The sequence below is a fragment of the Camelus dromedarius genome, chromosome 5 (assembly GCF_036321535.1).
Source record: "Camelus dromedarius isolate mCamDro1 chromosome 5, mCamDro1.pat, whole genome shotgun sequence".
NCBI classification, from domain to species: domain Eukaryota; kingdom Metazoa; phylum Chordata; class Mammalia; order Artiodactyla; family Camelidae; genus Camelus; species Camelus dromedarius.
Window position 1 is genome coordinate 7,326,343 of NC_087440.1, and position 27,788 is coordinate 7,354,130.

Genomic DNA, 27,788 nt, shown 5'->3' on the forward strand with positions numbered 1-27,788 from the left:
GAAGATGCATGAACAACATGCTTGTCAATGAAATTTGACTTGATTCTCTGAATACTGCTGGGTTACAGAGGCACAAACAATGTGTATTTTCTTTTCGCCCCAGTGTTTATTTATGACAAAAATAAAAGCAATAAGAAAGCAAAAGGCAGCCATTATTTCTGTGATTTTTCTAGATCCCCTTCCAGACCCTGGATAGCCTCAGTGCCAAAGTGTTTTTTGGTTATTTTTGCTTCTGTTCCTTCGTTCTGTTGATTCTATGCGATGGAAGTCAGAAAAACAAACAATTAAAACTGAATTTTGTTAACAAATTGGGCCTCTGCCCAGCCTGGGACCTATACAATGGTACGTGTTTACATTCGATGTGTATAGTATTTGTTCTGCATCATAGTTTCTCTCCGCTACAGCTAAGGTTTTTATCTCTGGTTGTGGTGAAGTCAGGAGACTCTGCTTTTGCCACTAATGTTAATGATGTATCATGTTGTGTCCAGGTGAAGGCGGTTATGTCATGACAAACTGTAACGAATGTATCTCTGTGATGGTATCATTAGGCTTCAGGAAAATTTCTAATTAGATATACAAATAGATACCTAATGAGAGAGAAAAAAATAGTGACTCAGTCATTTTCTGAGCTAATTGTTTTGTGAATGTACTTTAAATTGCATTTTAAAAATCAACAACCTGAACATAGAATACAAACTATGGTTCCCAAAGGAGAAAAGGCGGGGAAGGGATCCATTAGGAGTTTGGGATTAACAGATACATGCTACTATATATAAAACAGATAAACAACAAGGTCCTACTGTATGGCACAGGGAACTATAGTCAATTTCTTATAATAACCTATCATGGAAAAGAATCTGAAAAATATATATATATATATATATATATATATGTTTGTGTATGTATAACTGAATTGCTTTGTTGTACACCTGGAACTAACATTGTAAATCAACTACACTTCAATAAAAAATGCAATTAAAGATAAATTTAAAATAAAATAATAAAAGAAACAAAAATCAACAACCAGAAACCAGAGAAGCTATTTAACTGCTGAAATGATTCTCTGTTTCCCCCTTGCTCAGGTTAGCACTGCACATGAACAACAAAAGTGGTGGACGTTTTGGTAGGTCTCTCGCTGGCCCCCAGGTGTTCCCAGCTCACCGTCTCCCAGTCCTTTTCACCACGTGTAGAAAGACAGTATAGTGTCATCCTTACGCCCAGACTCTGGAACCAGACTGCCTGGGATTGAACCCTGTTCTGCTCTCTACCAGCCTGAGCAGCTGCCCAGCCTCTCTGCGCCTGTTTCCCCACCGGTAAAATGAGGACAGTGACTGGAGTTCCTGCAGAGGGTGATCACGTGCATTTAGGCACTTGCACGCGTGCCAGGCAGATAGCAAGCCCTCGCTGGGTACTGGTCCTTGTTCTTATCACTCGTAGGCAAACGGCCCATGCCTGGGTGATGTGCTCTGTGAAGTCATGTGCTATTTCCAGGACACCTGTGGGTCCAGTCTTGATTTTGTGACCGTTTGTGATCTGTTATGTAGACTTTGCCAATAAAAACAACCAAAAATGAGCACGCTCTCGGGTGCTCTGTCAGCACTATCAGGGACTCAGACACGGAGAAGACAGTCCTTTCCTTGAGCGGTTTACATCCTAGTTGTAGAGTTGAGGCCCTCACAGGAAGAGCTAAATAGCAATGCAGGAACCCAATACCAGCGGAAGTCTGCGGTCTATGAAGTGACCCAGGAAGCACACATCCACTGGGCAGCAAGGGGCTAGAAACAGGGAAGTCTTGGTTGCATTCTGGGGACAAGAGACAACCCAGTTTCACTGGAGCAAAGGACCACTTAATGTGCATCATAGAAGATAAAGAGAGACAGGTGCTGCCATTCCCCAAATTATTAAGAGCTCTGTTATGCCAAGGTTTTTATTATAAAATTTGTTCATTGTTCTTTTAAAATAAGGAGGGGACAGTATACTAACTAGCACTGGGCCAGCCCTGAATGTTGCATTTCAGAAGAACATTGAATCCAGGCCGGCAAGGGCTTAGTTCCATCAGTAAAGACATTTCTGAGCTCTTGGAACAGAATTTAGTCCCAGCCCTGGATGGGCACTAGCAGGGGGTGTAAGGTAAGCTGGGCAGACCTGCCGGGGAGGGGGGGTTGGGTCAAGAAGCATATGGGCAGAGGAAAGGGGCAGAAATAAAATGAAAGGCCGTGGGTGTTATGGTAATAAGTTTCGCTCTTCAAAGTGAATCCAAAGGCTGAAGTGTATAGAGAAAAATGACCATTGGGTGAGGTTTCCTTTTGAGAAATGGTCCTGTTTATCATTCACCTTCCGTTCTTCACATCATCATTAGATACAGTGGCTGCTCAGAGGCTGGTGATGACGATCATTTATTTCAAGATAAAAAACACCCACACAGACTTTTTTTTAACCATATCCTTTTAGACTTTTTGGCTCTACAATTTCAACCACAGTTTTCTTCCCCACTTTTGTTGAGAAATAATTGACAAACATCACTGTATAATTTATGGCATTCAGCATGGTGGTTTGATTTATATATATTGGGAAATGATTGCCACAGCTCTTTGAGCTAACATCCATCTTCTCACAAACACAGTTGACCCTTGGACAACACGGCTTTGAACTGCTCAGGTCCACTTACACTCACACAGATCTTTTTCAATAAATATATTGGAAAATATTTTGTAAGTAAATATACATTTCTTTCTAACATTATCTTTTCATTTTTGATGCCTAATGTTAGTAATACGTATAACATCTCCAGTAGCATGTAAGACAACCTTGATGTAAGTACTCACAGACAGGTAATTCATCTTGACCACAAAGGACATAAACTTTGATATTGATAAATACAGTATAGTGCTATAAATCTACTTTCTCTCTCATGATTTTTCAAATTTTTTTTCTCTAATTTTGTTTTACTGTAAGAATACAGTATATAATACATAAGGCATACAAAATACGTGTTACTTGACTGTTTATCAGTAAGGCTTCCGGACAACAGTAGACTGTTAGTAGTTAAGTTTAGGGGAAGTCAAAACTTAAACATGGATTTTTGACTGCACGGGGGTCTGCAGCTCCTAACCCCTCACATCATTCAAGGGTCAACTGCAAATACAATAAAAAGAAAAGAAAGAAGAAAAGAATAAAGGAAAACATTGTTTTTTTCCTTGTGATGAAAACTTTTAGGATTTACTCTCTTAGCAACTTTCCTATATACCATACAGCAGTGTTAGCTATAGTCATCATTCAACTATAACCTTTAAAAAAAATTTTTATTGAAGTATAATTGCTTTACAATATTTCAGGTATACAGCAGAGTGACTCAGTTATACATATACATATACATATATGTATTATTTTGCAGATTCTTCTCCATTATAGGTTATTGCAAGATATTGAACATACTTCCCTGTGCTGTACAGTAGGTCCTTATGGTTTATTTTATATGTGTACAGTGTATCTGTTAATCCCAAATTCCAAATTTATCCCCCTCTACTATAACTTTTACAATAATATTGTACAATTGAGTATTGAAGTTAGTGAATTGACTTTTGATTACAATTAAGACCCTTTGCCTCTTGATCAGTCTAAGAACAGAGTCCATCTGTCAAATATTTATTCATTGAATACATTTAAGATGATATCTTATGCAAAGCTTCCTCTTCCACCCATTAAAGGAGACTGTGGAATAGTTTCTTTGCATTAACAAATATGCTATCTGAAGTTAACAATAAAAAGTCTTTTCAAAGATATCCAGAATGTATAATTGGTACTCTTTTTTTTTCCTGAAGAGTTAAAGCAATTTCTGGAGCTTTTTATGCATTAGATTAAAGACATGTCGATAAACGTTCCTTTTAGGCCAAATTGTTTTTCAGAGGATTCTAATATTTTTATTTTAGTTGTAAAATATTACTAGTTCTGGATCAATTTTGTCCACTTCTCACATTGATACATTCATGCTCAACATTTTTACTGTAATGTTTTATAACACTTGGTCCCAGCGTTCAAGCTAGCCATTTAAAATGAAAGTTAGACTCGACTCTTATTATATCCTGTGGCATCAAAGTTTCATTTCCGTTACATAGGGGTGATAAGAAAACATTTTTTATTTAGCAAAATCTTGCACGCCTTTGATGAAACGCACAAGCAGTAGGATGTGCTAAACCCCAATTTGCATCAAGATGATTTGGTTATTTGAGGGGGTTTTTGTATTTTTCTTTTTCTTTGGTTTTTTTTGGGGGGGGGGTTTGTTTTTTTTTTTTTTTTTTTTGCTTTTTTGGTTTGGTCTTAATCATGCCTCAGCTCATAGAAAACCCTGGGCTTGGGACCCTGTCTTAGATAGGGTCTAACATGGTGTCCGGCTCAGAGGAGGGCCCCTCATGCTTGCGTGGAAATCACCAGTGCTGAACGTGTCCACTTGGATTGGATCTAAGGATCTAGCACATCATCGTACACCAAAGCAGACATCTACACTTGCCAGATACGGCACATGAGGTCAGCTTTAATTGGAGATCATCTGCACGTACAGTGCTACTGGGAGGCCAGTCATTACTGCATGGGGAAGTAGTTGAGCAGATCCACGTTTCCGTGATTTACTGCTAACAGATGCACGAGTCTGGGGCTGGACAGCTCACGTTGGTGAATGAAGCTGCCTGTTCTTGTCTAAAGAACAAACTTCCTTCTTCATCTGCTTCTCCGGAGACTGCTATTCCTGCCTCCCCCCCCCCCCCCATTTTAATTTTATCATTTCCTCCTCCTCTTCCTCACCCTGATTTTAATCTACGCGTGCCCTCTCTTTACCCCTCAATAAAATTAAGTTGCCAATTATCTTCTTTCTTAACTTTACATACTTAACTTTCTGCCCACGTTTATCCCAAGATATTTCTTCTTCCTCACCCCCATACTGCTGAACATTCCAACAGAAAGTTCCCAAAATAAATAAAATTGCAACAGAGTTCATGCCTTTCCATCTAGGATTCTCTGCTCTTCTCCGCCTCGGAAATGGAATGAGTCCACAGTCCCCCAGATCCCGAAATTTTAGTTGTATCGGAAAATACAATAACACGGGCAGGCATATGAGCATTCACAATAAATCGTAGAGTTATGAATAAATCTTGGTTGTCAAAAGCAAATGTGTAGCCTTTCCAATGCGTCTGCCATTAGAATTCAGCAAGGCAGCTGTCAGCTGTTTTCTTGTAATTAAACAGCCAATGAGCAGCTAATTAAGACATATGTGTATACAGACGTGGAAGTGGGTATGTTAATGAACTGTAGGAATCAATTCATTAAGTGAAAATTGTCAAAAGACCAAACATCAGATCAGCATTTCAGCCTGTGCCTCACTAAGAAGGAGCCCGGAGCAGGAGGGGAGCCCCCTGGGAGCCAGATACCCTAGTAAACCGGGGTCGAGCACCTCCCAGCCACATCCACATGGCTCTGTCCAGCCACCACCCACTTTGGGGCGAAACTGTTAGTAACCCCAGTAGAAAACGCCATGTATATTTCACAGCTTTTTTTTTTTTTATTAAGAAGATCTAGCAAAGGAAAGTGTTTCCCTACATGCATAAACCTGGTACTCAGTATCCTATAAAATGTCATCTCCCTCACCTTGTCTCTGAACCATTGTATGGAACTTTGACTGCACAACTGAAAAATGGGACTTTTTACTTGTTTGTTTGGTTGTTTGTTTTTGTTCTGCCCTGCCTGTTTGTCTGGATGCTTTTTGGATAGTGCATTAAGTTGTCTCTGACCTTTGGGATAAGATGCACCCCAGGGTTCAGGAATTCAAATCCTGGCTTCTCTTCTTACCTGCTATGTTACTTTGAACAGATGGTTTAACCTTGCTGAACTTTAGTTTTCTCATTTATACACAGATATAAAAATACCTACTTTGCAAGGTTGTTGTGAGTTGCAAATAAATCATGTTTGCAAAGTGTCCTACACAGTGCCTGGTACAGCTCAGCATATGACTGTCACCACTGTTTTTTATCATGGTCTCATTTTTCCACTGGTCATTCACTCCACAAGTATTTGTTGACTGCTGTACTGGGTTAGCTACTGGAAAGAAACAAAGCAAAGTGAGGGAGACAGATCAGTACTACAGCAGGTTAAGGACTCAGCGGGGGTTACCTACAGGACTCTACCGGTGCGTGTGGGAGGGGCAAGGTCAGAGAAGGTGAATCCTGAAGATGGAGCGCTTCCAGGACAGGCTGAGGGGGTGGTGTCCTTTGAGAACCTATGAACGTGGTAGTTTAGATTTGGCCAGAGTGTGACTTTGGGAGGAGGACCGAATGTAACTAATACAGCTGCCTGTACAGGTGGTCATAGCCTGGTCATCAGCAGGGAGCCACCGAGGGCTAATAAGCAGGGAAGTGACTTGATCAGTTTATGTTTTAGAAAGAGGTCTTCAGTGACTGTAAAGATGCATCGGAGGGAGAGAGAATGGGAGCAGGGAGCAGCTGGGAGGCTGTGTAATAACCCATTCAGGAGATGGGAGATAAGGGAATCTGAGAAAATTGCAGTAAAGATGGAGAAAAGTAGATGGATTTGAGAAACATGTAGGTGGCCAGAAACAGTCTAATTTGGTGACTGCATGGATGTGGGTGTGGAGGAGACAGGGACGCCCATGTCTCTAAAGGGTGAACAAGGTGCCCTTGACTGAGCAAGAAAACACGGGAGGAGGGGAGCCTGGGAAGTGGTCAGTGGGTCAGAGTATGTTCTGTTTGGAATGAAAATTAAGCCATTCGTCTGAAGTTTCTGGAGAGTGTGTGTGTGTATTGGTGGTGGGGGTGATAAGGCTGTGGAAGGCCAAGCCACAGCTTTGGGTAGTTGCCTGTCCAAAATGGAGAGCAGCCGTTCTGACAGCCTGGCAAAAAGCTGGGGATGCAGCAAAGCCAGCTCCGTCCAGGCACGTGCTAGTCAGTTTCTAACCACCAACTCTCTGGAAAACTGTCAATATGCATGTGCGTTACTTTAGTTTTTGTTCCACGGGTACCAATTCACACAATTCACAAATAGTAAAATCTACAGTACTCTTTAATCAGCTTCATATAGGCGACTGATCCTTCTGGAATGCACTCATTGATTTTGCTGAAATCCGTACCTGTGGCTGCAGTGGACCAAAGACTGTAGCGCCAACACCATTTATCATTTACATTAATGAATAAGAGGAAAGTGAAACGAGGAAAAACTTGTTTTGGAACTTCACTCAGTCGTCAGTGATGACGTGAGCAACTTCTTTGTTGAATCAGATAGTGGTTTTTAAAACTGCAAGAGTATGTCCTCCCTTTTTTGGGAGCAGTTCACATCGTGATGGCTACAGACATGGCATACTTTTAAGTTTAACCCACATTGTTAATGTTTTCCTCATCACTGTTTAAATCTAGACAGTAAGCAGAGCAATGAATCAAGCCCTGATTTGCATCAGTTGCCCATTTCCGTGGTGTAAATCCTCCCACCACATGGTGAACTTCAAGGCTCCCAGCGTGACATCTCACTTCACGCAGGGTAAGGATGCACACCGTCATGCAATAAATGATGTAAATAACCTCACGGACAGGGATAATAATAGCAAAATAGTAATGAAATAATAAGTTAAGGTTTTATCAGAGTTATGTTTAACAATTGGTTCACAAAATTCCCAAAATGTTAACATTTATCTCTTGCAACCCCAGTGTGAGCTTTCTGCCACACATCATGTCCTCAGCCCTGGCCCTGGGGAGCTCCAGTCTAGTGGGATCGATGCAAAATTTCATAGTATACAGCCAGGGCGGTTTTTTTTTTTTTTTTCAATTAGGCAATTCCAGAAAACAGGCAGAAATCAGAAATAAAACTCAGTGAAAGGCACTTTGAGAGGCTGGGTGAAATAAGGGAGGAAACAGTGAAGAGTTAGTTGTCTTTGAAGCGGTGGAAATGGAGGCAGAAGGTTGATGTGTGTCAGGACATCAAGACTGTTCGGCACCAGTTTTGTTAGTCCCAGCACTTCAGGAGAGATATTTACGTGAGAGGGCACTGCACTTAAAATTAGGACACTGAGGTTTGAGTCCCAGCACTGACACTGAGTGGTGGGACAGCCTTGAACAAGACACTTACCATTCTGAGTTTCAGTTTGGTTATCTGCAAAAAATCAGAAAACTAGAGTAGATCTCTGGCTCTTAAGTAGGGGAAGGCAGCAGAGTCTTCAGGGAGCTTTGTTAAAATGTTTACCATACAAAAGGACATTTCTTCTTTTTTGACATACGAAAATGGAGATTTCACAGGGTTCAAACTAGTATGTACGTCTGGGACTATACCCCTGAAAGTTCTGGTTCAGTAGATCGCAGGTGTATTTTATAAAAGCTCCATGGATGATTCTGGTACACCGTCTGTTTGAGAACTACTGAATCTGATCGTCTCTCAAATTCCTTTCATCTCGCAAGGCGGGTTTGTATTATTCTAATCCCCTTTGCAGTAACTGCATGTTAGTGTAGTGCCACTAGGTGGTGGTAGCGTGCCACAGTCACACCGAGTACTGTTTCCTACCCTGAAATTCATCATGGTGGCCCTCTGCCCAAGCCCACCATGCTTATAATGGCACATCTCCATATATTTTGACATCCATACAAAGTGAACTTTTAAGAAAGCCAAAGAAGTAATTCATTAGCTCAGCTTTTAAAAGTTAAAACTTTAAAACTGTGTACTTAATATCTTTCCCAGCTGACTCACAGCTTCAGCACTCTCTCTCTTCTTTATACACATCTGCTCAATTCCGCCCCAAAACTCCAAGCACTGGCTTATGCTGTCACTACGTTCTGTGTGGCCTCGAACTCCCCAGCCCCTAGAACTGGTGTCCCATTTCTCAAGGGGACCCTCTCCAGGATCGCTCCCCGGTCAGTCGAGATTCTGCTTCTACATTTATGAGCATGTCTACCTGTAGGAAGGAAGGTACCTACCATACTCTCTACCTCTCTTCCTCCTATAACCTTTCTCCTCTTAGGTGTTCATTAGCTTTAAATGCTTTATCATTTTGCCTTCCCAAATCTTCTGAGAAATCCCAAGGAATAGGAAAGGAAGAGTTTTTTTAAAAGGGGGGAAAAGGGGAAGTAAGGAAAACCAAGCCCTCGTTGTGTCTGAAACGCAAAGGTTAGTGTGTATCTGAGTCAGCCAGGCTTACCTCACTCTCCCTTCAGCGGCTCTCACCTTATAACCCCGCCTGACCCCCCTGTTTGGTATTTGATAGCTAGACTTGTGAGCATGACTCTCTTGACTCAGTCCCAAAGAAAAGTCTCTTCTCTATTCTTAGCTGTGCCACTCCCCAAGCTTTCCACAGGCACCTGCTCCACTGATTCGGTGAGAAATGGTGCTGCAAACAGTAAGATGTATCTGCTCGCTCTCTTGCCCCAGACCCTTCAAAGCTGAGGCATCCAAAGACATGTAGTCCTTTTCCAGACGTTGGTTCCAGGCTCAGTGCTGCTGCTCCAAGAGCATCTGGGAAGCCTCAGGGGTTTGCCTTGCAGTTGTTGGCATCATTACTCAGACATCTTTAATGATAGGACTTTGCATCCTTGAAGTCGGTTTGTTGTTATTGTTTTGTTTGTTTTCTAAAGGAATTTAGAAGTAAATAAGGTAAATAGAAGGAAACTTAATCCTTCTGGTCAGAGATGAGGGGGAAATCATGACATGGTGAGACTGGCTGTCTCGTGTGAATAACCCACATCAGGAGGTGGTATTGAAGAGGAATCTGTAAGTTGCCTGGGCAGTGGCGGTGTGGCCAGCTAGCGGGGCTAACCCGAAGGGAAACACTAATTCCAGAGCAGACTCGTCTTGCTCCTTTATCCTGCATACCTGTGTCTTTACTCTGCCCTGCTTAATGGTCGCCTTTCTAAGAGAATCCTCAAGTGGGAGTCCTTCTGATATGCAAAGGAAGCAGAGAAACAAAAGGGATAAAAGTGTGAGTCCTGGAATTAAACCGCATGGTTTGGATCCTGGCTTTATCCCATCCTGGGGGCTTGGGGAGGGGAGGTTCTGGGGAAGTCTCTGTGCCTCTCTAAGCCTCTGGTTCTTTGACCTGGGAACCAGGGAAATGAGAGCACCTGCCTCGTGTTGCCCTTGTCGGAATTAAATGATGGGAATCCATAGAAGGCACAGGAAGCCTAGTGAATAATAAGCACTATTTCAACAGTTCCTGGGATTTGTTTTAATCATGTAGGTGAGACACAGAGACACAAAAGTGACATGTGGGAAGACGTTTGTTATACTCACAGGTCCCTCGAAACAGGAGACACAGCTTGCCATGCAGGGGACCACAGGGGGAAGCACCAGGGTCAGTCAGGAGGCGGAGGGAGTGAGGGGGGCGTACAGGCAGGAGCCTTTCTTGTGATTTTCTATAACGGGCGAGGCAGGCAAAGCAGGGTTAGGATTGGCTAGTTAAAATCCCTAATTGTGTGGTACCTGGTGGTCCCAGAATGATTAGGGCAGGGCAAGAGTGGCCCCGAGGGTGAGAGCCCGATAGAGGAGGTGGCTGGGTGTACGGGCTCTGGACTGGTCGGTCTGCATGTGAAAGATTTGCTCCAGGCAAGTTGTTTGCTGTCTCTAGAAATTAGGTAGCCCTGGGAAGTGCAGTCTTTCCTGGGTGAGCAAGACCTCAAGATGTCAAAGCAGTAAAAATGCAGAATAAAAAATGCAGTTAATACAGACACGCAGAGATTTCTCCTCCCCCACCCCGCTGCCATCATCATCATCTTCGTCATCATTATCACCACCATCACGCCCTCCCAGAGGTCCCTGGTAGCAGAGCAAACCGGTGGTTGTGTACGGCTTCTGGGCTAACATGCTGGAACTTTCTTAGTGGTGGTTTGCTGTTAACTTGAGTTGAATATATGGAAAGTAAAGACCAGCATTTTTTTTTCCTGTGTTAATTACCCAAGCATTCTTCAAGAGCTGTGTCTAGTTCCGAGTTTCAGATGATTTTTTTTTAAGGAAGTGGAGAAACTGGAGAGGATCCTCAGAAGAAATACTGAAAGTACAAAGGAACCTAGAAAGAAAGGTGCCCGGGCTGTGATTTGGTCTACAGACAAGGTACCGGGAGGCAACCTGGCAGCCCACAAGTACCGTTTCCATTTAAAGAAAAAAAGAGAGATTGGGCAGACATTCTCCTTATTCAATGATTATAGAACAAAATGGAACAGTCTCATTGTGAAGCAAGCAAAATTCAGCCTCAGCTAAAGGAAAGGCGAATAGTTCCTGATCCTAGTCGCCTGCAGTGGTAGCAGTGATAGCAAACATGGAGGGTCTGGATGGTGGTCGAGCCTCAAGAAAGAAACCCCTTTCAGCCTGGACAGAGATTATACGTCTCAGACGCGACTGAACACCTAGACAGGTGACCTCTTGCTATCTCTTCCTAAGGATTATTGGCCTCCGTTACCATTTATATTTTCTTGAATTCTCTCCATTAAGCCCCAAAGAAAGCTTTACTTCATCTCACTTTCTTGTCACAGAGGGAAAAAACACACACAAAACCAAAAAAAAGAAAAAAAAAAAAAAAGGAAACCTACAGCTTTTTAGATATTTTGAGAAAAGAGAGATTGCTTCACAAAAGAGGCAAGACTTGTTATCAGGAAGATCTGAAGTACCATGGAGAGACAGTCTGAGACCCTGGACCCCCAGCCTGGCCCACGTGGATTAGTGAGCAGTCTGGCAGAGAGCAGGGAGCGTGTGAGAGGTCAGTGCCCACCCCGCCCATCCCAGACTGGTTTCCCAAGGAAAGAGCTGGAAACTGCCCATCGGCTGAATCCACAAGGTCCTCAGACATCACAAAAGAAAGCAGATATATAGACTAGACTGTTCTTTCTGCATAGCTCACGTACCTGTCCACCTGCACGTTGTCGGAAAATCAGAAAGCAGATAAATAGAAAGAATATTGAGATCACTCATGGCCCCACCAACCAATTCTTTTTCTTTGGAGGCATAAACTTCCAAAGTTTATTCTATGCTAAATATATAGATTATTCCCTCCAAAAGTGGATTATATTGTGTTTAGTTCCTTAGCTATTTTTTTTTTAATTAAGCAGTGTATTTTTATCATCTTTTTACGGCAGTAATTGTATTTCTGACATACCATTTTTAATGGTTCCTGAGAATATGAATATCCACTGTGACTTCCAGTCCACTAGTGTTGGACATTTAGCATCTCTCTAAATTTTTTTCACCTTACAAATAGAGCTGTGATACACATCCATGTAGGTAAATCTTCATACCTTTATCAACATTTCTTTCAAATATATTCCTTAAAGGATACTTACTAGTTCAATGAATAGGCATGTTTTTAAAGATTTTGATAGATTTTGCCAAGTTGGTCTCCAGAATAATCTTCTGGTGAGAGAGTAATTTTACCTCACCCCTCTCCACTTGTGTACCCTTGGTTAGGGTCATCCATCTTCACCATTAAAGATTTGAAGATGATAGTATTCTTTTGTACCCTTCATGGCTCTGCTTCATAGAAATGACTCTGATTACCTTTTTATTTTTTTAAGGGTACATCTCTAGTTTGCAAAATCACTGAGAGATAAATCAACAATCAAAAGATAACCAGAAACACTGCCCCCCACTTATGTTTGGAAATTAAGAAATGTGCTTCTAAATAACATACGGCTTTTAAAAATCTACTGAAAATTAGAGCAAGTTTTCGATTGAATAATTATGAAAATACGACATAGCAAAACTTGTGGTTGCCACTAAAAGGAAACTTGCAGCTTTAAGAAAATTAATCAGCTAGTAAGAATCCAGCTCGAGAAGTTAACAAAAATGAATGAATCCATGAGAGTGAATGAATTAATGAGTGAAATCCTTGAGGTCAGTACTCTTTGTTCTTCGTCCACCTTCTTATTTCCAAAACAGCGCTTAACAAATGAGTGGAACTTGATGAGCAGCAAATCGGATTTGTTAAATCTTAAAGGCCATGATTCTGAACACAAGGTATTTCCACACTGGCAAGAGTGGGGTATTCCCAGTCTGACTGATCTGCCAGGATGATCCATCCAAGGGTCACTTAACTTCTTGGGGCAGTAGATTTTGACGTGCGGAATGCAAGACACGGAAAGGGTGGAGGATTTACATGGTCTGGGTGAGATTACTATAGTGTATCAGGATTGCAGCCTCCTGGGTTACGGTGAGGCTGCATTTTCTTATCTCTGGACATCCCAGAGAAGTGTTTTGTGTTTATTCTAAAAAGTGTTTGGTGATAAAGGTTAAAGGTAAGTGCCTTTGTACCATGCTATCAAGTACATAGCTTTGGGTCCTCAGAAGCCAAGAAGAGGACCCGATCCTGTGCCTTGTACGTGGGCACACATCTGTTGGAGTTAAAGAAGGTTTTGCATGTGTAAGGGATGGAGGGCTAGGCTCTGGGGATCAATTTTACTCAAGGAAAAAGAAGTGACTTTAATTTTATTAACAGTCTCCTGGATGATTCTGCTGCAAGTTTAATTCTTCGTTAAATATTAATGCCACTCGGTGCTTGGTACCCTGCCTTTAGTATCTTCCGCTCAAACTGACACTAACCTGTTTTATATTTTATAACTGAATCACAGGGCTTTTTCAGGAGAAGTCAGCAAAGCAATGCCACCTACTCCTGTCCTCGTCAGAAGAACTGTTTGATTGATCGAACCAGTAGAAACCGCTGCCAACACTGTCGATTACAGAAATGCCTTGCCGTGGGGATGTCTCGAGATGGTGAGCGCCCACAGCCTGCATTGTACAGTGGCCTGGGGTGGTGAAGGGGCCTTCTGAAGCCTGGACCCAGATCTACCAGAATATGTCCCCTCTGCCCCTCACCCCACTCCCCACCCACCTCCCCTCCCTCCTCTGGTGGCTGTGTGGGTCTCACAGCAGTTCCTTCCTCCTCCGTAAACCTTCATAGCCAGCTCACTGGCTAAGGTTAGGGGGACGGGGGAGCTTGGAGGAGAAATGTCTATGTGATGAGAACACCTTCAGATTTGTTGATATTTAAGACATAACAGGTGGATGAATTGCTTGAAGGTAAGCATCACATGAGGGTCTTCATAAATTTACTTCCTAGAAGCCTTTTTCCTGCATAGAAAACCCAACCCAGAGCTAAGGGCTGCATGCCTTACACGAGCAAGCTTATTGGCAGGGAGATGAATTAGCTTTTATGCTAACTAGGTCCAAAGTCAAATATTTGTACATCTAGTATGTGTGAAAATAGTGCACAGCATGGCTCAGTGACAAGTGTTCTTTTCATTGAAAGATGCTATTTTAAGAAACAGAGGCCATCTACCCTTCAGTTGCAAAACATTTCAGGACCTTCCTGGAAAACTGTCTTAAGCTCACTGAATAATCAACGCCAGCTTTCAAGACAATTATTCTTACATAAGGAAACTGGGCAGATAGTACAGTGGGTACATGTTAAGGACTTTTCCTTAATATACCGGCTGCCTGGCTCTCTGAAGAGATCCTTTTGAAGGAACCATCTCTTCCAATGGAGTTTCAGCTTGGGAAAAAATAACTTCAGAATGCTGGGCAGGCATTCTGAAAGTCTGCTTTCCCCATAATCAGATATATTTGGGGTGTGTGGACCCACCCAGGCATGAGTTGTGTGCAGGGTGACCTCTTAGGATGCGTAAGAATGAAAAATGAACTTTTGCCATCAGAAGATGCAAGTCACAAACTTACACTGTGTCCTCAGAAATTCCTGGGATACAAAACCCTGCAGATTTCATCTTCCAGTGGCACTAAACTGACACGATTAGGTGTATCTCTTATGAATCTGTAAGTTAAAAATCACAGGTTGTGTGTGCATTTTCTTAAGACCTGACCCATTCATTTCATTAAGAGAATAGTATGATTACTGTTGTTTATACTAAGAAAAGACTTAAAACACAATTCAGAGTCATAGCAGAACAAGTTTCACCTCTGGGTCTTAATCCGCTTGGGAGTTCTAGAGTATTCTTTCCAAAAAAAAAAAATAAAATAAAGTGCCTTCAGTATGCCTGGTGGCGGTTTTGCATCTAAGTGACGGCATGTATTGTTGCGGGCTCAGAGTGAATTTGAGGCCCTATACAGTTAAAGGCCTGAAATTCACAGCCCCCGTCAGCCTGACTGCTGTCTAACTAACCCACCAAGTTTGTCACCTGAGTCGTGGAAACTGAAAACTGACCAGAATCCAGCTCAGTTGTTTTTTCTGTGTGAAAGGAAAGCACGTTCTCCTTGGCAGGAAAAGAATCCACCAGCTGGCCCAGGTGGTGGGCTCTGGTTTCCAGCTCCACTTGCATCCACCCTGTCTCTTGCCCCCGAAGCTCATAAAATTGTGGTGTAGGTCACACCTACAACCACCCAGTCATGTGTAAAGTTAACCAGAATCAAGGAGGAGAGCTTAGTCCCTCCAGCAGAGGTTTGATCTGCATATACAGAGTCAGGCTGAGAAATTGATGGCTCAGCGCACAAGTTCGGACCAGGAAATCATAGAGTTTTTGTCCTTGGTTATCTGAGTGCTTCAGAATTCATGTGGGATTCTGAATGAACTGGAAAGTCACTCTAGTGGTTGTCCCACTTTAAACGTGGAGCTCCATCGCAAGGAGAAGGGCTGCAAACACAAAATCCCCCTGCAGGGATCTTCCACAACATCTGCCCTTTCCAGCATTCTGATAATCTTTCCACTTGAGGCTAAATGAGAAGAGCAGAAAGGGTCATTTCAAGATGGGCCCATCGCTTCTCGGCCTTTTGGCTAAGATCCAGTGTAAAGATGGACCCAAGGGTTTCACCAGGGACCGGCCGCATGGCCCAGGAGTAGGAGAGGGGGTAGACTCAGAGATGTAATTCCAGAAACTGCAAATGCCTTATTCAGTCTGTTGAGCTTTCTCAACAAAGCCCCAGGTCTGGCTGTCGCATCAGGAAGACCCTCATGTAAGTGTATTGATTAATGAAGTGAATGAAAGTTGAGGTTTGACTGCTTGTGCCTCGACGTACCCCCATGAGGCTGTGAATCCCTGGGCATCGGTCTGAACACTGGGAGGAGAAAGAAGGGTCTCTGCCAGCTGCCTGGGTGGAGAGGGACCCAGCCCAGTAAGTTCCATTTCAGTGGCTCCCACTGAGCGTAGGGTTATGTGACAGCAGGAAAACCTGGGTGGTCATGGCTCCGGGTTTCTTCTAGCAGCCCTGGGTCTATTTCTGAAACGTATCTCGTCTGGGATGTGTCTTTGCTGTTGGAGACGTGGAGCCAGCTCGTGTCGGGTGGGACGGTTTTCACTTCTGGATCCTGTCCTTGTCGTGTGGTTCTGTGGTGTCTGACTGAGATTATCTGAGATTTCAAAGGAACTCCTAAAGCACACCGGGGAGGGTGATGGAGAAAAACATTGTATACGGTGTCGTTTGGCCTTTTATTTCCAGCTGTAAAATTCGGCCGCATGTCGAAAAAGCAGAGAGACAGCTTGTATGCAGAAGTCCAGAAGCACCGGATGCAGCAGCAGCAGCGCGACCACCAGCAGCAGCCCGGGGAGGCCGAGCCGCTGACTCCCACCTACAACCTCTCGGCCAACGGGCTGACGGAGCTTCACGACGACCTGAGCAACTACATCGACGGGCACACCCCTGAGGGCAGCAAGGCAGACTCTGCTGTCAGCAGCTTCTACCTGGACATACAGCCTTCCCCGGACCAGTCGGGTCTTGATATCAATGGAATCAAACCAGAACCAATATGTGACTATGCACCAGCATCCGGCTTCTTTCCCTACTGTTCCTTCACCAACGGAGAGACCTCCCCAACTGTGTCCATGGCAGAACTAGGTAATGGCTTCCATGTTTTCATTGGGGTGTCTTGCTCTTGCCCTTTGAAGTCAGCAGGATAAGTCTGACTTTCCTCTGATGAGTTACGTTATTAAAATAATGCATCAAGTTGGGTGATTTCACCTTTACCATTTTAGACCCCTTCACAATTCCAACCTGCCTCCTTGCTTCTGACTCTCCACTGCTTCGCATTGTAATACCAGAAGCTCACTGACCTCTCAGCACCAGAGCTGGGACAACATGAACTTAGTGCTTTAAATTCTTTTATTTCTTTAGATTCTTTAAGTTTCCCAGAAAACTGCAGGCTCAGGGAATGGCCCCATTAACTAACTCCATTACATTGGTTATAGTCTGGGTATTGCTTTAATACCCAAGGTCATTATGACAACCCACAAACTCAACCGGGTCCGCAGACATGTTTTTTTGGACCAGTGTCAAGTTTTACAATTTTTGAATCAGTTGCTAAAATTTTACACCCGGAGAATTCCACCTAAAAGTTCAGATTTTCAGCTTCTTGCGAGAGAGGGGAAAAAAGATCTAGTTACGCTGGAGCAGCATTTGTGAATGCAACAACCAGCTGATACCAGTTAGGTCCTAACACCTTTAAATGGGCGCATCCCACTCTCCCCATTTATATCACTGCCCAGTCCCTGTACACATCCATGGTTTGCCATCCCGATGTCTTCCAGAAATGCTACAGAGAAATTGGCTTCTTTATTTGCCGAAATGTTTTGGTGATGGAAATTAGTGACAAAACTGCTATATTTCATAGAACACTCACCGTGCCAAAAAAAAAAAAAAAAGAAAAAACCTGTCATTTCCTTATTCCTGTGGCATTGATGCTTCCTAGGAGAGGTGACCTAGAAATGTTAACACAGACAATGGAAAACTTTTCATTGCAAGGAAGTTGCGTTAACATCCTCTGTTATATTTAATCGATTTTTAAGTGCAGCACTATTATTAGCAAAACTTTGATAAGGACCTTTGCTGTTAGAGAATTTGATCTGCTCCTCCCCATGCTTCCTCACCCGAGGTTAGAATCCTTTGGGACATTTCAATTAGTTGCTGTGGAGATGACTAAGTAAAGACGAGGAGAGAATGAAGACTTCAGTTGGAAAAGAACCAGCAGGTTCTGACTTGAGCACAGACATCCTCAGTTCACAGAAATAACGGTTGTGTTCTTTAGATGGTTTCTCCACCTCTGTACCCCATAAAACATTTTTTAAGTGAAATTTATATTTCCAGTAAAAATCTTTCTCCAAATAGAACAAATTGAATGTTCTTTACGGGTTTTACACAAGCACCTCTTTATGGGTCTAAATTTAAATCCTCAAGAGCAGGGACATTTTAAGCTTGGTGTTTAACCGCTGAACAGCATTAAAGGTGTATCACAGCTCTTTTGATTAACAGAGAAACCTCTGAACTAGAAGCCAAGCTGAGCAGAGGTAGGTTTGATTTTTTTTTTTTTTTTCTTGAACTAGAACAAAAACCTTCCGTTTTGGTCATGAAATCTTGGTTGGCTGAGCCTTAAGCAGAGCTGTAATAAAAGTAAAATTTTCTGAAATGAATAAGGATTTGATTGAAAGCTGACACGATCCCATGGAAAATGACCTGGCTCACGTTAGGTTTGCTTCTGCTTTATCATCCATACTAGGGAATCCATCCTGTCTGCTTGTCACGTGTTCGTCCCGGAAATAAACCCACACAGCTTGGCCTGAGTGTGGCCCTTGAACATGGCACTTGAGCTAAATGTGCCCTAGTGTCTGAGGGCAGCCAGAAATGGCTCAGCCAACTCCCCCGGCTCCCCCTTCCCCTTAAAATCCATTTCCCACAGCTGTCGCCGAGCCTGGAACCCTCATCCGTTCTCCACGTTCTCCTCAATTAAGGATTTTTCACATATATTGTGGCATTTTCCAGGATGAATAAAATTGACTGTCACTAGGATTTGTCCCAAACCCAAAACTAAAGAAGAATTTATCTGAAAAAAGGAGGTTATAACTGGGATCTTGTTTCCCATCTCATCTACATGTGCAGAACAGTTTGAGGAGCTCAGAGCAGCGTAAAAGTAGCCAAAGGCTTTGCTGCTGCTGCTCCAAAGCTCTTGGAGGGTCCCAGACATTTCCCTTGGGGCTTAAGTCCCTCTCTCTGTTGAGCTAACTTGACTTCATTTTGGGATAAAGTTTGTCATCAGATTTTAAACAAATGAAACCAGTTGTGCAATTGAAAAATGAATTATAAACTAACATATTCTAAGTGCCTTCTTTCATCAGGGTATCTGCAATCCATTGCTTTTAGTGGAAATTCATCTGCGTTCCTGGCGATGCGATTTTGCCCTTGATGTGTACTTAGCACCTGAATTATGCATTCCAGATAAGCTATGTGGTTTCATTTAAAAAAAAAAGTGAAGCTCTTATTACTATAATCAATAACTAAAGCCTTGTACATGAGAGGCAGCTGATATTTTGGGCCAAGCATGAGACAAGAAGTCAGCTTCTGTGGGTTATGGTCCCGGCTTTGCTGTAGGTCGTACAACTGGCATAAACCACGTTACTTCTGTAAGCTGCAGCCTCCCTACCTCGGGAATATGAAGATTAAGAGCACAGACTCCGGACTCCAATTTTGTGTGTTTGAATCACTGGCCACTTGCCAGCTGTGACGCCTTGAAAAGTCACTTAACCTCATTTGGTTTCTTCATCTGTAAAGTAGATAATACTAGTACCTTCCCCCTAGGATGGTTATGAATATTAAGGAAAATACATATGTACATACATATAAACAGAATATATATATATATATATCTGGCCCATAATAAGTACTACCTAAATGTTAACTCTTATCATCATTATAATGTTATTATCTGTAAACTGAGGAGAGTTTGGACCAGATGATGTCTAAAGTTCCATCCCGCTGTGAAAATCTATGACTAAATCAGAAGTCAGGCTTTTCCACCTAAAGTAGCCAGACCTTGGCTGTACTGATGAAGCAGTCACGGTTTAGGAGGCAAACTGCCTTGCTGGTCACAAAGTGAGTTACCCACTGAGCTCAGACCAGAAGAAATCAGGTCTCCTAACTCCTAGTTCCAAGGTGTTTCACCATCCCAGACTGTTTATCTGAGAGACCACACTAACTTCTTAGCTTTTCCTCGGCTGACCATACTCTCCTTTGCTGAAATGGAGATTTAAAAATAGCCAAGGGTCTGAAATCTTACACTTGCCAAATCAAGTGTGAATTGGGCTCAAAGGCAGCTAGTGAGAATGCAGCCACTGCCCTCTGCTGGCTCATCTTTGTACATTACATCATTTGTTGTCCTGAAAGCTGGACTCAAATGGGTAGGGATGAGCAGGAACAATTTTAAGGATGGAGTGAAACAAGATGCTGACCGTGTAATCTGGGAAAAAGCCTGATCTGAAAGAGAATACTGTGAGTCTCTTCCCATGCATCCTCTCCTAGGATTCTCCCAGATTCCCTGTGCATGCTTCATCGCATCTTTTTTTTTCATATCTGCAAAAATTGGTTTACTATTTACTCATTTATTTTCTTCTTTCTGATTCCCTGTGACCTTTGTCTTTACTCCCCTGTTCTCTTCACAAGCATCATTGATTCTAAGATGCATAATTGCCTAGCTTCTCCCTCTTTCTCTCAGTTTCTCTCTGTCTGTTTCCTTTAAATTCTTTTCTTTTGTTTATGTTTTATTTTGAATCGTATTTACTTATGTTATTTTCATGTCTGTGTGTTGCCTGTTAAGGATGTTAAGGTTTATTGTGTCTCCGTGTCTCTAAGGAGATTCTAGTTTCCAGCCTCATTTAGGTGAACCTGCTCTGTTTTCACACAAACAAATCTGATTCTGTTTCGCGAAAGCACTAGCAAATTTCCACATAAATAGACACTCTTACTGGTGTTGCTAAGTTTGCATTCAGCACCATTGTTTTAAATGCTTTCCCTATTGCATGTTCAGGATCCTGGGAGGGGGATCACATTCAGATATGGTTTTGTATTCTCTGAATCTTGTTAATTCATCTTCAAAATACATCTTTAATTGTCTTTCCCTTCTATAACAATTACTAGAAACCTATTTCAAGCTCTTAGTCCCTCACAGCTAGAATTCAGCAGCCCTCTAATGTGTCCTCCAGCCTCCAGCCTCCAGCCTCCAGCCTCACCAACCTCCAGCCCACCAATCACAGAACTGCTTGTTCTCTTTCTCCAGATGCAGTGTTCAGTATGTCATCTCCCCCTTGAGAATCCTGTTAATCAAGTCCAGCTCTCAATCCCAGCATTCAAGATCCTTCAGGATTTGGGCACTTACCTACTCATATTTCTGTTTTGACATCATTACTTTATCACTTCTGCCTGTCTCCTACAAATGCCATGTTTGTTCTTACATCTACCATCCCTCAAATGTGGAACTGGCTCTCTGCCATACAACACTGGCCTCTGCCTGCCAAATCCTCCCCATCCTTCAGGGTCCAATCGAAACTTTCCTCTTCTGCCAGGAAGCATCCCTTAATTCCCTCATCTCTCCTTTCCCTAAAGCACCGATTGCTTTTTATTTTTTTAATTTCTCTTCTGGTATAATTCAGCTTCATGCTGTATTGTCTAATGTCTTGAATTGTCCTTTCAGCATGTCCCTACATGTTCACCGGGTTGTATGTTCCTATGGAAACTTATTTGGCATCTGTTTCTTTTAATACCTTCAAACTCCCTACACGCCAGTATAATAAAAACAAATGTTTACATAGCACATGCTGTGTAAACCTCTCTATTCTGAGTGCTCAATTCATTTCATTCTCACAGAAGCCCAATGAAATAGGTACTATTTTCCTCATTTTACAGATGAGGAAACTAAAGCACAGAGAGGTTAGGTGATTTACACAAGATCACACAGCTACTAAGTAGTAGAGTTGAGATTCAAACCCGGGCAGTCTGGCTCCATAGTCCATCTCTTAACCGCAACACTATGTATAATTATGTAGCAGGCTTTCAGTAATGCTTGTTCTGCCATTTGCAGGAAAAACAAAAGATACACATACTTGTCATAAAAGAATACCACTTCTTAGTTTTTCAAGAATAACCCTCCTCCAATCAATGTATATGGCAAAAGTGTCTATAAAATGCCAAGAAGAGGTTGTGTCAGTCCTTTCTCACACCCATCTAGGTCAATATTTGTTCATTCTCAGATAATGGCGTAGAGGCACAGGAGAAGGTCAAAGTCAGGAGGGTCTTGGAAGCCACCAAGCCTTATTGCTCAGTGCTGACTTGACCTGTCCTTCATCCTCGTGTTTCAAAATGCAAAATAGTTCCAAATTGCTTCCTTAAATATGTAAAGATAATTAAAACTGCTTCCAGCGTGTTGCTTTATACTTGTTACCTTTCAAATCAAAATTAGGTCGGGAGAACCTGACTGTCCGAAGAAGAACTTGGCTTTTCATGTTTGCTGTCTCCTGTTTTCTCCCTAGAACACCTTGCACAGAATATATCGAAATCACACCTGGAAACGTGCCAATACTTGAGAGAAGAGCTCCAGCAGATAACGTGGCAGACCTTTCTGCAGGAGGAGATTGAGAACTATCAAAACAAGGTAGACTCCGAAGAATTTTACCTAAGAGTGGGACGATGTTGGGAAGGGTGTTCGTGCGGGAGATTTGATCGAGACTACCGACAGACCAAAGAATGGATGCCCTTTGTCAGATATCAGATTTCTGTTTAAAAATCTTTCTTCCAGAGCTGATCACATTCTTGGGGCTTTGTCGTCTCACTGAGATGCCAGTGTGCGAAATTTCAGCAATAGTACACAGACTGTATCGTTCCTATATCTTTGCACGTGTGTTCTATCATTTGTCAGCAGGGGTCTAGATTAAGCAGCTTCCAAAAGCCTAAATGAATTGGGATTTGTCCCGATATCACAGTGGAAGATTTCACTGTCTGGAAGCCGATGTAAAATAATCTTGACCTCATATTTCCAGAGGTTAAAAAGAAGGAGTTTAGAGAGTACATATTAAAAAAACGGTTTGGAAGCTATGATCCTAACTGCAGTCTGAACCTAGCAATATGAGGCTGACAAATAGTTCTGTTACTTGCTTTTTTCTCTAAAACACTCTGATCGGCACATCACCAAAGTGGGAGGGCAGGGCTGGAGAAGGGGGGGTTTAATTATCCATCTGCCTCTAGGAAAAGAAAATGCTGTGATTTTTCTCCCCACTGATAACTAGAAAATCAGGCTTAGGAAGGACCAGAGAGATTATCGACGTTAATCCTCCCCTTCATTTTACGTGTGAGGAAACTAACACCCCTTGGCATATGGCTAGAAAATGAAAGCATCAGGACTAGACCGTGGCTCCTGGCTCCTGACTCCCTGTTCCTTCCACCCATCATATTGGTGGAAACAGTCTTAAACCAAGATTGGGGGAACAGCGGGACGGATCCAGGTTATCCTGTAACTCAGTCGGAGAGGGGGTATGTAAAAGGAATCAAACAGGACAGGCTGGGGAGTAGCAGCGCATCGCTGTACCTTTGAGACAGCAGGTAGCACCAGCAGGCAAAGTCACAAAGGAAAACAAAAAAGCACTAAGAAGCAACAAGGCGTGTGAAATGGGATTCAGGGTCGGAGATGCTGGGATGTGAATCCCAGCTCCAGTACCCACTAGCTGTGAAACATCTGTGAGCATCTGTGTCCACTGATAGAAGATGCAAAAATGTTCTTGTGGAGATGAAATAAGACAAGGCTGCCCTAAAGCACCTAGCTCATGGCAGGTGCACAGTCAATGTAACTGACTCCCCTTTTCTTCCCTTCTCCCAGTAAAGTGGTGTGAAATTCCCCAAGGCAAAATAATTGCTTAAGAGAAGATTCTACTTTGCTGCTCTCCGTGGCCGAGGGTTAAAGCAGTGGCAGGCGCTGCTTTCCTGATCACGTTTTCACCTTCTGCTGCATATATGCTCATAACATCTTCCCCCTTGTCCCTTTGCCGCCAAAATGGTAAGCAAAGAATTCGAAGAGATGAGGAAGGTCTTGGAAGCAATCATTATAACCTAAATAACTGGCCAACTGTTTGTTTTCAAATCCTCTGGCTTTGGGGGATCCGTTTCCAAAGAAGGAATTTACTAAATAGAAACAGTTAAAACAACCGTGTCAAGGATATGGGTAACAGTGGCTGTTAATGTGTTTCCCTCTTCAACAGCAGCGGGAGGTGATGTGGCAATTGTGTGCCATCAAAATTACAGAAGCGATACAGTATGTGGTGGAGTTTGCCAAACGCATTGATGGATTTATGGAACTGTGTCAGAACGATCAAATTGTGCTTCTCAAAGCAGGTATGTGCTTTGCAAAGTGAATTTGGAGATCTCTTCCTAACCTGCTTTCACCGGCTTGTTAAAGAAATGCTTGGTAAGGAAGGTGTCGGAAACAGTTTTTCTCCGATGATAATAGCTCAGGTTTCTCTTAGCAGAAATGGAGGGGTTTTTGGTTTTTTTTTTTTAAAGGTTTTGAGCTGTTTGCAGGAAATGTTCCCTCCATTTTGCTTCTCCTCTGGGTGAAAAGATTCATTTGAAAGACACCTGCATTCCCCAGTTTTAACCATCACCTGTATTTTGTCTCTACGCTCCAGATTGTCAGGAGGTTCCTAGAAGTTGTTAGGAAGAAGGTTGTTAGGGGAACTCAGAGAGACATCCCTGGGTTTTTCCGTCCGTTTGTTTTAGTAAACAGGAGTCCATGTTTTCCTAGCAGCTCTGAGACTTTGTGTTATGACAGGACAGACAAGTGCCAAAGAAGTAATTCATAAATCAATCTCTCTTTAGTAACACAGACCTTAGCTTCAGATAAGTCTGCTCAAGAACTCTGCCTTTTTAAATAGAGAGCTAAGGTGACTGAGAGCCCCTTAGCAGAACCCACCTTGCTGACTCAGAAAAGGGGTCCCCACATTCAAAATAAACTCACCAAGACAACAACTGACCTTGCTTCTGTCTCTGTGCAGGCTCTCTGGAGGTGGTGTTTATCAGAATGTGCCGTGCCTTTGACTCTCAGAACAACACCGTGTACTTTGACGGGAAATATGCCAGCCCCGATGTCTTCAAGTCTTTAGGTAAGGAAATCTCTGGGTGCTTTGTCTCTAAATCAGGGCTAGGGGAAAAGACAGGAGTTGGGTGATAGCTCTTATTGAACAAAGTGGAAATCGATTTTATGGACGCCAAAGTTAAAGGATTTTATACCTACATTACCTTATAGTTGATCGCCGTAGAAAGTTCACACAGCTCAAATACCTTTTGTCTGTGTTACATTCAAGAATCTAGAGTTTCACTGTATCTAATTAGCAATTGAAGAAAGTGTGATATATCCTTCTAGTTCCCTTCCAGATTTTAAGAACCAGGTTTGCAGGGAATATATTGTTTAGATAAACTAGAGGATGTGAGTTGATAGATAAAATCAAGCAAAGAGCTGAAAGTCTGCCCTTCCATACTCCTCAAATAACAACCGTTAATGAGCCATCAGGGAAGGAGAGTATAGCTAAGTGAAACTATGACATATACTTTAAAAATAAATTAGTTTAGATGTCTGTAATTTAAATAAAGTGGGCTCTAGTCATTACGAAGAGTGGGATGGTATCCAAGCTACGTTATTAAGTGATTTTAAAAACAATTAAATGATGGAAGGTATGTATACTTAAGAATAGCCCATTGCCTTTTAACTATATATACATAATGTGAACATCTGAAGGAATAGTCACCAAACTTAACCAGTTTTGGGGGGGGAATGAGTTTTTATTTTATGGGACTTTCACGTTCTGTGTTTTCAGTTCTGTAATAGTTATAATGGTTTTCCACCATAATTTGTCATTTGTTATCACTTTTAAGGGTGTTGTACATAAAATAAAGCAAAGAACAACAGAAAAAATGAGTGAATTTAACGTTTTAGTTATATTATATCTGTTAGACTCTGTTGGTCAAGAGTATAGGCTTCAATTCAAAAAGACACACACATTTAAATGTTCATAGCAGCGCTGTCTACAACAGCCAGGACATGGAAGCAGCCTAAATGTCCATTGATAGATGATTGGATAAAGAAGATGTGGTGTATATACACAATGGAAAACTACTCAGCCACAAAAAAGAACGAAACAATGCCATTTGCAGCAGCATACACCTAGAGATTATCATACTAAGTGAAGTAAGTCAGACAGAAAAAGACAAATACCGTATGATATCCCTTACACGTGGAGTCTAGAAAAAAACCACAAATGAACTTATTTACAAAACAGAAATAGACTTACAGACATAGAAAACAAACTTATGGTTACCAAAGTAGAAACAGGGTGGGAAGGGATAAATTTGGTGTTTGGGATTAGCAGATACAAACTACTGTATACAGAATAGATAAACAAGAGGGTCCTACTGTACAGCACAGGGAACTATATTCAATAACTTATAGTAACTTGTAATGAAAAAGAATCTAAGAAAGAATATATATATGTGTGTGTGTGTGTGTGTGTGTATATAAAACTAAATCACTGTTCTGTACACCAGAAACACAACATTATAAATCAACTATTCTTCAATTAAAAAAAAAAAAAGAGTGTGGGCTCTGAAGTCAGGCAGCTAGCTTTGAATCTCAGGTTGTCACTTCCTACCTGTGGAATCGTCGGCATATTACTTTTCTACCCAAGTCTGTTTCCTCGCCTTTAAAATGGGGATAGTAACAATAATACCTCCCTCACAAGGCTGTTGTGAAATAGTAGAGTGTACAAAGAAACCTCTTAGAGTAGCACCTAACATAGTAATCAGACAACAGACATCATTTTCAGTGATGATGGTGGTGGTGATGGTGATGGTGGCTAAACTGACTTTTTCCCGAAGATTTCAAACTATTAAGCTGTAGAAATGTTATTACTTTTCCCTCTGATCTTCACCTTTTCCCCTTCTTCCATATTTTTCTCTTAGGATAATAACCAAAATCCTAAACTGTCTTGAATTTTGGCAGGTTGTGAAGACTTTATTAGCTTTGTATTTGAATTTGGGAAGAGTTTATGTTCTATGCACCTGACTGAAGATGAAATTGCATTATTTTCTGCATTTGTCCTGATGTCAGCAGGTAAGATAACCAAGTAAAATCGTTTTTAAATTGGTCCAGGTAAAGAATTTTTATAAGGCACGTAACTTTCAATGGCTATGGAATATTCAGGGGGCCACCAAGAGAGGCTACCACTCTTATTAAATCTAATTTTAAGTTTTTCAAATAACAGCACCCCCCACCACCACACACACATACACACACACAAACAAAAGCACATACAACATTTTGAGAAGCCCTCACGGTATTCTGATCAACTCTTAAGAAATGAAAATTGAATGAAGCTCAGTCCACAGTTAACCTCCTAATACCAAGAGAAATAGTGCGTTAGGGTAGGTTTACCCTTCTTAACACCAGTCTCCAAGATAACGTGGTTTTTAAAACATTCTTCTTTTTTCTTAAAATCCATTTGGATGTCATCCACAAGTTGATCTAGGTTTTCAACCAGCACCACCTCTTGGGAATAATCAATTTTTGCAAATTTATTATCTCCTGTTTGGAATTCTTGGACATGAAGACTTCATCTTAAATTAACAACCCTTAAAATCATTTGGCATTCTCTTAACAATTTTGGTTGCCTTGGACTATAAGGCAATGCTCGTATTTTCCAGAAAGGCTCGCAGGACTGATATGAGTATTTGATTCAGAAACTTAACTATTAGAAAGGCTTAAGGGGCCATGGTGATTTCATTTGCCCTCGTACGAGCATGACAGATTTAAATGGCTGTCCTTTTGGAAGGGGGCGAACTCTCCCTTACTTTAAATGTCAGTAAAAATGAAAAGGCTTAACACTCAGTTTTATAACTGTCACAGATCAGGTTTCCACTTCTTTAGGAGCAGATTTTGAACGAGGAGTGAAAATGGCCTGTTAGTCCCTAACTCTGCATTGTGGTGTAATGATCTGCACCGAGGAGTCAGGAGGAATTGGGGT

At 42.0% G+C, this 27,788-nt stretch overlaps 1 protein-coding gene across 6 annotated transcripts in view; it reads left to right on the top strand.

The window, feature by feature from the left end:
- The window catches only part of RORA (RAR related orphan receptor A), a 699,387-nt gene that overhangs the window by 660,531 nt on the left and 11,068 nt on the right, over positions 1 to 27,788 (top strand). For 5 of the 6 annotated variants that reach the window (XM_031452959.2, XM_031452958.2, XM_031452957.2 and 2 more), the window contains 6 exons: positions 13,593 to 13,734; positions 16,408 to 16,803; positions 22,257 to 22,378; positions 23,976 to 24,108; positions 24,768 to 24,875; positions 26,768 to 26,878. In XM_031452959.2, the coding sequence (XP_031308819.1) occupies positions 13,593 to 13,734; positions 16,408 to 16,803; positions 22,257 to 22,378; positions 23,976 to 24,108; positions 24,768 to 24,875; positions 26,768 to 26,878 (1,012 nt within the window). The remainder of the gene's footprint in view (positions 1 to 13,592; positions 13,735 to 16,407; positions 16,804 to 22,256; positions 22,379 to 23,975; positions 24,109 to 24,767; positions 24,876 to 26,767; positions 26,879 to 27,788) is intronic. The other variant, XM_064485546.1, reaches the window with a different exon arrangement.